At 48.6% G+C, this 8,983-nt stretch overlaps 1 protein-coding gene across 1 annotated transcript in view; it reads left to right on the top strand.

Moving 5' to 3' along the window:
* Positions 1-8,542, top strand: part of LOC308150816 (Fanconi anemia group I protein-like) — a gene marked incomplete at both ends in the record, with an annotated part of 25,714 nt that extends 17,172 nt beyond the window's left edge. Inside the window, 9 exons of the mRNA XM_080523608.1 lie at positions 914-1,024; positions 1,446-1,514; positions 1,723-1,824; positions 2,200-2,415; positions 3,037-3,158; positions 3,541-3,702; positions 4,316-4,495; positions 7,549-7,715; positions 8,403-8,542. Coding sequence (XP_080379734.1) covers positions 914-1,024; positions 1,446-1,514; positions 1,723-1,824; positions 2,200-2,415; positions 3,037-3,158; positions 3,541-3,702; positions 4,316-4,495; positions 7,549-7,715; positions 8,403-8,542 — 1,269 coding nt within the window. The remainder of the gene's footprint in view (positions 1-913; positions 1,025-1,445; positions 1,515-1,722; positions 1,825-2,199; positions 2,416-3,036; positions 3,159-3,540; positions 3,703-4,315; positions 4,496-7,548; positions 7,716-8,402) is intronic.
* Between the last annotated feature and the right edge of the window lie 441 nt (positions 8,543-8,983).

The raw sequence follows: 8,983 nt of genomic DNA, 5'->3' as shown, positions 1-8,983 counted from the left end.
TGTGACTGTGTGTGACTGTGTGTGACTGTGTGTGTGTGTGTGTGTGTGTGTGTGTGACTGTGTGTGTGTGTGTGTGTGTGTGTGTGTGACTGTGTGTGTGTGTGTGTGTGTGTGTGACTGTGTGTGTGTGTGTGTGTGTGTGTGACTGTGTGTGTGACTGTGTGTGTGTGTGTGTGTGTGTGTGTGTGTGTGTGTGACTGTGTGTGTGTGTGTGTGTGTGTGTGTGTGTGTGACTGTGTGTGTGTGTGTGTGTGTGTGTGTGTGTGCGCGGACGTGCGCATGGGATGTGGGTGTGTGTGTCTGCGCAGGCGTACGTGCGGGTGTACGTGGGTGTATGTAGTGAAGCAATGTTGTGAGAGCATACAGTATCAGGGTTCCCACGGGTCCTTGAACAAAAAATCATGGGTCATTGAAAGTGTACTGCCCCTTCAGACATGGGTCATTGAAAGTGCTTGAATTCCCCTCTCTCTCTCTCTCTCTCTCTCTCTCTCTCTCTCTCTCTCTCTCTCTCTCTCTCTCAAAAAAAATATATATAAAAAAAGTTTTACTTAGTTCGTCAACTAGTAAATAAGTCTCTGTATATTGCTTAACTTTACACATATTTCATAATATATTGTTTTGCTGTGCTGTGGTAGAGAAGGCATGAGACCATCTAGTGTTCACACATTCAAGCCTCTCTTTTTAATTGTTGTCTGGGAGCGGATAGTTCCTATTATATCAATTCTCATCTAGATCTGTCTCAAGCTATGCCGTGTTGGGTCCTTGAATTTGAGGGAATTGAGTCTTGAAAGTCCTTGAAAGGTGCTTGAATGTGATGTTTCAGAAGGTGTGGGAACCCTGAGTATGTACCTGTCTGACCTCTGACCTGTCTGACCTCTGTCCTGCTGACCTCTGTCCTGCTGACCCCTGCTAGGTCACGGTGGACGTTCACTCCCGCTACTACTCTGCCTTCTGTCTGGAGATCCTCAGCAGCCTGCGCCGCTGCCTGGGCCAGCAGGCAGACGTGCGGCTCATGCTGTACGAGGTCAGGCACTTTCACCTAGCTCATCACCACGGCAACCTTGTCTAAATAACGAAAGGAATACCATCTTCTATCAATGGCCCTGGGCCTGAGCTGTATTACTCTTCCTGCTACGACTGGTGGATTGATGATTCACTTGCTTAGTCAAATGTATCGATTGTAAGTCGCTTTGGAATAAGGCGTCTGCTAAATGGCAAAAATGTAAATGTAAATGAAAGAGTGACAGGCGACCGTTTACATAAACGCTGTGTTCATGTGTTTAGTTGAGTTGAGTTTCAGACAATAAAAAAAGTAAGCTCCCGATTTTTGAATTTCAAGTCATTAAAACCCTTGTGGTTTCCAGGCGGGGATGAGCTTGAGTTTCCAAGCAGCCTATGTGAACCTTCTTATCATAACACAAGATTCTCATATTCGCCTCTTTCAGGGTTTCCATGACGTCCTCCGCCGCAACTCCCAACTAGCGAGCTCCATAAGGCAGGCCCTCCTCTCCCAGGTGTGTGTGTGTGTGTGTGTGTGCTAGAGTGACCCTCCTCTCCCAGGTGTGTGTGTGCTACAGTGACCCTTCTCTCCCAGGTGGGTACGTGTTTGTGTTAGAGTGTGCGTGATGGAGAACAATTGTCAGATTTTTTGGGAAAATACTGTGTGTCAAACTGGAATTTGACCTTGTTTGTGTGTGTGCGTGTGTTTCTCCCTCCGTCCAGCTGAGGCGGTACTATGAGCCGGCGGAGTGCCTGCTGCCTCCAGTGAAGTTGGAGCTGTGCATCAGCGCCCAGGGGGACCAGGTCTTCCTCCAGGAGCCTCTGGTACGACCTCTCTCTCACACATAACGCTGCGTGTTTATGTGGATGCAGGGCTCCCACAGGTCCTTGAAATCCTTGAAAGTTTGTGAATTTGAGCAAACAAAATCACAGTCTTTAAAGTTTTAGACAATCGACATGGGTCATTGAAAGTGCTCTCTCTCTCTCTAAAAAAAAACTTGCTTACTTGCTTAACTTTACACATATTTCACATTATATTGTTTTGCTGTGCCGTGGTAGAGAAGGCAAGAGACCATCTAGTGTTCACACATTCAAGCCTCTCTTTTTAATTGTTGTCTGTGAGCGGATAGTTCCTATTATATCAATTCTCATCTAGATCTGTCTCAAACTATTGTAACAGTAAGTCCCTCTCCCTCTCAGGCCCACCTGGTGAGCTGCACGGTCCACTGCCTGCTGTGGCACCTGGGCCAGTCAGCCCGCCCCAACGCCGATGGCGTTGATGACGGCGATGATGATGATGATGATGATGAAGAGGAAGGGGGATTCCAGGCCGAGCTGCAGGCCATCCTAGACAGCATGACGAGGCGCATGATCAAGAGTGATCTGGATGACTTTGAGCTGGAGGACTTTGAGCTGGTGTGTATCAGGACAGCAGTTTTAGTTCCAGGAATATAATCCCATTATCGGGTGGCATTAGGCTGGTTATCGCTCCTAAAAGCACAGAGAGAATGGTTGAACCCTGAGCATGTTTACACAGAGAAGTCATTCCCCCTAACCACTGATACAGGCAGGGACAGGCTGACTTCAGTTACCTTCGTGCATTAACGGCTGAAATTCGTACAAATTATCCTGTAGTGTAGCATCTCTTTAACACCAGAACAGCCGTGCCTTTTTTACCTAATAAAAGAGCCGCCTCTTTACAATGCTCAAGCTGCTATTTACACACAACGACCACTAGTTGGCCGCTTGTAAATTAGCCTGCTTCCTACACAGAAAAACAGCTAAATAGCTTCATACTAGCTTATCCTGATGTGATGTTGAAAATGTAAGGATACTGGGTGGTAGAACGCACATATCTAGGAAACATCATGAAAGGAGGGTCCTGAAATTTGATCGAGTGCAAAGATATAACATTTTTCTTTACTCACTCCTCGTGGCTGTTCTAGTGTTAAAGGTCTGTCAGGGGCAACCTCTTGCTTGAGCGGTAGGAGTTCATGTTGTCTGAGATGATGATGTCATCTTTGTGCGCCCCACCAGGACAAGTCAGCAGAGTTCTCCCAGGCGTCCAGCGTCGGGGTGAAGAACAGCATATACGCCGTGCTGGTGATGGGAGTGTACGAGGTGCTCATCGAGTACAACTTCATCAAAGCCAACTACAGGTAACCATGACGACATACAGTCAAGCTGTCTGTCTGAGAGTCGGAGAGAAAATAAGCAATGGACCTGTCGCTAAGCCACGCCCCAAAATAAAAATTGTCCAATCATATCACAGCAAAAGTCACGACAGGCAGAAAACTCAGACAAACAACTCGCTAATATCTGATGGTGAAAAGCTTCTAGATTAAATATTCTTGTAATCTTTAAAAAACATGTCTATTACTTGCTGTGGTAAATCAGAAATCAGAAATTTGCCAAATGTGCCGTCATTGAATGTCAATGTCAGTAATATGCTACAGTGTGACACAGTTGACATATGTGTGTGTGTGTGTGTGTGTGTGTGTGTGTGTGTGTGTGTGTGTGTGTGCGTGGTGCTCTCTGCAGTAAAGGCTGTTTCGAGGAGCTCCTGAACCTGTTCACCCGCTACCACAAGCTGTCTGAGATCCTCAAGGAGAAGTCTGGGCAGGGCCGCTCCTCCTGTAAAAGCCCTCGCAGCAGCCTGCTGTCCCTGGGCTTCGTGTCAACGCTCCTCACCTCACTGTTCAGGTGCTTCACAGCCGCCACACGTTCTAACTGATTGTAGTAGATATGGATTGCAGTACCTGTAGTGTACATCTTCTTTTGTAGTGTGTTTGTCTGTGTGCCTATGTGTTTAGCCTGACAGAGACAGTAACTGTCGTGTACATGTTTATAACAGCACCAGACTATCTGAAAGACCTTTTGCTAGCATATCAGCCCAATAGAGCTCTCAGGTCTTCTGACGCTGGTTTTTCTCTACAAAAGAAGAGATTTGGTGAGGCTGCATTCTCATTTTATGCACCCAAATTGTGGAATGCACTGCCAGTTTACATTAGGGATGCAACCTCAGCAAATATGTTCAAGTCAAGACATCTCAAAAAGACAAGTCAAAAACCCATCTGCCTTTAAATGACTAAATCATTTCATTATGATTATATAATGATTGGAGCACTTTGAGCTGCAACGTTTGCAGGAAAAGCGCTATACAAATAAAAGTTATGATTATTATATTATTATTACATGTTTCTGTGTCATACAGAGACAGTAACTGTCATGTTTCTGTGTTGCTATAGAGACAGTAACTGTCATGTTTCTGTGTTGCTATAGAGACAGTAACGGTCATGTTTCTGTGTTGCTATAGAGACAGCACTCAGAGCAGAGAGGAGGCTCTCTCCGTGCTGCGCGCCAGCGGGGACTTCCTGCGTTACTCTGTGAGCGTGGCCCTGCAGAAGATCCAGCAGCTGGAGGAGACCGGACACACAGACGGCCCCGACGGACAGAACACAGACGAGACCTTCCGCCACCTCTGTGACATCACCAGGTCAGCTGTTGCTTTGTGACATCACACGGTCAGATTCTCTCTGTGACATCAGCATATCAGGTATTCTCTGATGTTCGCTGTGATACGACCTGGTCAGCTTTTCCTTTGTGACCTCACCTGTTTAGATTGTCTCTGTGACATCACCTGGTCAGCTGTTCCATCGCCGTGTCAGGTTATTTTGGTGACATCTCCCATGTCAATGACTTTCTGTGGCATCACCTGGACAGGGTCCCTCTAATGTTGATCTCTCTGTGACGTCCACCACCTTTGTGACATAACAATGTCTGATTGTTATGTCAGATATATATATATATATATATATATATATATATATATATATATATATATATATATATATATACAGTATATAGGTATATATATATAGGTATATATATTTGGAAGGCCTGCAATCTTTCAGAAATCAACTGTCAGCACACAGACTGGGGTTACAAGTTACAACCACACAACACCTAATGGAGTGACGCTGAGTGAATGGGCCTCCAACACTGATGCTCTACTGCTTTACGACCCCAAGGAGCCTCCAACCTTCTTCTCTGCACGCTGGAACACCTCCACCAACCCAGACCTGGCCTTTGCCATCTGCCACAGTAACGACCCGAAACCGGAGAGACGCGTCCTGGACAGGTTTCCCCGCTCACATCACCGACCATCCATCATTAAAGTCCCATCACTGGTGGAACCGGTACCAGGGAAACCCGTCAAGCGATGGAACTTCCGAAAAGCCAACTGGGAGTCGTATGCTGAGGAGACTGAAAGAAGGTCAGCTGGCCTGCCAGACCCAGACACAGCCGATCTGGATGCGGCCTATGCAGCCTACTGCCAGGTCCTTCTGGGTGCGGCAAAGAAGACCATCCCACGTGGCTATAACAGGATTTACATCCCAGGTTGGGACGAGGAATGCAGCCGTCTTCTGTGCGACCACCAGAGGGCTAGTGCCAGAGAAGAGGTGGACGTGACTGCAGCAGCACTGCTCCAGAAGCTGGATATCACCCGCAGGGCCAGATGGACAGAAGTTGTCGAATCAATCGACTTCACCCATTCTAGTCGCAAGGCGTGGCAGACCATCAACCAGCTCACAGGCAGAAATACAACACCCCACAGCTGCCCAGTCACAGCAAATGCCATCGCATCCCAGCTCCTGAAGAACGGCCGCTTCCCGGATGCTGACAAAGACTTTGCCCGACTGACATTGCGTGAGGTGTCCTGCATCTCGGGAGCGGCCAGTGTCGATTCCAACCTCTCGGGAGAATTCACAGCAGAGGAACTCAGTGAGGCCATGAGCAAGCTCAAGCCAGGCAAATCCCCTGGCCGTGACAACATCCACCCGGAGTTCGTCATCCACCAGAGCACAACAACATCTGGCTGGCTCTGTGCTTTCTATACATCATGCTACCGGAGATTAAAGCTCCCAAAGACTTGGCGCCGTGCCTCTGTCATAGCTCTGCCAAAGCCAAATAAACCTGCAGAAGATCCCAAGTCGTACAGACCAATCTCGTTGCTCTGTGTCCCATTTAAGATCTTGGAGAGGATGATCCATAGCCGCATCGAGCCAGTGGTGGACTCACAGCTCCCACGGGAACAAGCTGGTTTCCGTCGTGGAAGATCAACAGCAGACCAGGTAACACTACTCTGTCAGGACATCGAGGACAGCTTCCAGGACAATGAGAAAGCTGGGGTAGTGTACCTGGATCTGACTGCTGCATACGACACCGGGGACTTCACCTGAAGCTGCTGAGGACAATACCGGACCGCCACATGGTGAAGTTCATCATGGAGACACTTTCCAAACGCAGCTTCATCTTACAGACCAGCAGCGGCCAGTGCAGTAGGCTCAGAAGACTGAGGAACGGGGTACCGCAGGGGTCTGTTCTCTCGCGTATGGCTACGCAGACGATCTTGCCATCATGCTGAGTCGACCAACGTGGAAGGCGATGGAAGAGGGTCTTAACGTAGACATAGGCACACTGGTAGCATACCTTCGAAGGTGGCGTCTACAACTCAGTGTCGGAAAGACAGTCGCAGCGGCATACCACCTTAGCACCAGAGAAGCCAGGAGGGAACTTGAGGTGCGCGTTGACAACAAATGTCTGGAGGTCCAGCAAGCCCCGAAGTACCTTGGAGTGCGCCTGGATCGGACATTATCCTTCAAGCAACACCTGGAAGAAGTCAAGGCCAAAGTGACATCCAGGGCCGCGCTGATCCGCCGCCTTGCTGGTACAACCTGGGGAGCCTCCGCTAAGACGCTAAGAATATCCACCCAAGCCCTGGTCTTCTCTGCAGCGGAATACTGCGCCCCAGTCTGGAGCAGAAGCCCTCATGCGAGAAAGGTCGACGTGGCTATCAATACCTCCCTCAGAATAATAACTGGATGCTTGAAGCCTACCCCTGTGTCCCTCTTGCCAGTCCTCGCGGGAATAGCACCGGCCGGCCTCCGACGGGAGGCTGCCACCCTCGCCCTGGCCAGGAACGCACAAAAGCATGACTGGCACATCATGCACAACACCACCATAACACCAGCACCTCCAAGCCGACTCAAGACCCGCCACCCTTACAACAAGGCAGCACAAGCCATGCTCAACTCCACCTCTGAGGACATCTCCAGAGATGCATGGTTGGCAGCAGCTTGGAAGCAGGAGTGGGAGTCAGCCGGGCCCTCCCGAATCCACCGCTACATCTGGGACCCAGGAGATGGCGCCATTGGAGGAGACGACCTACCACGCCGGCAATGGACCACACTGAACCGTCTACGAACTGGTGTCGGTCGCTTTAAAACATCAATGAAGGCGTGGGGCCTGGCGGACAGTGCGGCATGCGAGTGCGGTGACCCAGAGCAGACCGCCGACCACATAATCACCATCTGCCCCTTATATAGACCACCCTCAGAAGCCAGCCTCTTCGACCTAGAACCAGAGATGCGGGCATGGCTACGCGACACCGAGTTGGACCTCTGACGTTACACGAAAGAAGAAGAAGAAATCTTTGACACATCATGTAGTCTTGTTTTCCCCCTGGCCCCCCCCTGCCCCCCCTAGTGTCCTGATGTGGCGGTACACCAGCATCCCCAGTGCGGTGGAGGAGGCGGGGCGTAAGGAGAAGCGCTGCAGCGTGTCTCTGCTGTGTCTGGAGGTGCTGCTGAGGGTCTTCACCACCGGCCTGCAGCGCTACCCAGACAGGCTGGCCCAGCTGCTGTCTGCCATCGGTTAGAGAGACACACACACACACACACACACATACACATACACATACATACATACATACATACAGTACACACACACACTCACAAACACACACAGAGGGTTCCCACGGGTCCATTGAAATCTTTGAAAGTTTGTGAATTTGAGAAAAAGAAATAAAGGTCTTAAAAGTTTTTGAAAATAGACATGGGTCATTGAACGTGCTTGAATTCCCCTCTCTCTCTCTCTCTCTAAAAAAAAATAATATATTATTCAAAAATGTTTTACTTACCTCGTCAACTAGTTCTGTCTCAAACTATGCCGTGTTGGGTCCTTGAATTTGAGGGAATTGAGTCTTGAAAGTCCTTGAATTTGATGTTTCAGAAGGTGTGGGAACCCTGCACACACACACACACACACACACACACACACACACACACACACTGCTCTCACTCCCAGTGACTCACACCAGGGAGCCCAGATTCTGACTCCAGATACTTTGAACTATCGCTTCAACTGTCTGTTGATATTTATCAATGGATGCATGAATGTTGGATGTTTGAATACTAAAGTTTGTGTAAAAACAACCAATGAAAGGAGTTATTGTTAGCGGTTTCCTTTCAGAAGTCATTTCCTGTGGGGTGACTTTGACCTCAGATTCAACAGTAAGAAACAGATGTTACAGACAGTCTTACTTACTGCTTTCCTCTCAGACGTCTCAGCGGAGGAGGAGGGCCAGGGGCCGGAGGACACCAACGTCACAGAGAAGACCTTCTTCTACATCTGCCAGTTTCAGGTGCGACCACAACACCGGCATATTCTAGAATATTCTGTTGGAGTACTGTCACTGTAGCATGGAGGCCAGGGTTAGAATGGACCTATCGCTAAGCCACGCCCCCTTTGAAAACTCGGACAAACAAACAACGCTTCACTGACAGTGACTGACTGACCGACCGTGACTGAATGACATTCAATGACTTACAATGGTGGGAGTTGGCAAATTTCTGATTTACCACAGTAAGCAGGGATTAAAGTTCTCCGTCGCTACGACGGATTTCCGTCAATTTATTCCAAATTGCGACGGATTTATTCCAAGTTGTGACGGATTTTACCTGGTGTAAAATGATTTGTAGAGGCATACAATCTATTTTGATGTTGGTATTAGGTATATAAATGATATATAATAGCCTATATAGCCTACATATAGGCCTTTATTGGCTACAACTATGCGACAGTAACAGAGCGGGGTGCACTGACGCTGAACCCCTCATAGTGAGAAGTAGGTGGACAACGC

This window comes from Nansenia antarctica, assembly GCF_963989245.1.
Source record: "Nansenia antarctica genome assembly, chromosome: 2".
Taxonomy (NCBI): Eukaryota; Metazoa; Chordata; class Actinopteri; order Argentiniformes; family Microstomatidae; genus Nansenia; species Nansenia antarctica.
The sequence above is the reverse complement of the archived record's forward strand: the minus strand, read 5'-3'. Positions and strand labels throughout refer to the sequence as shown.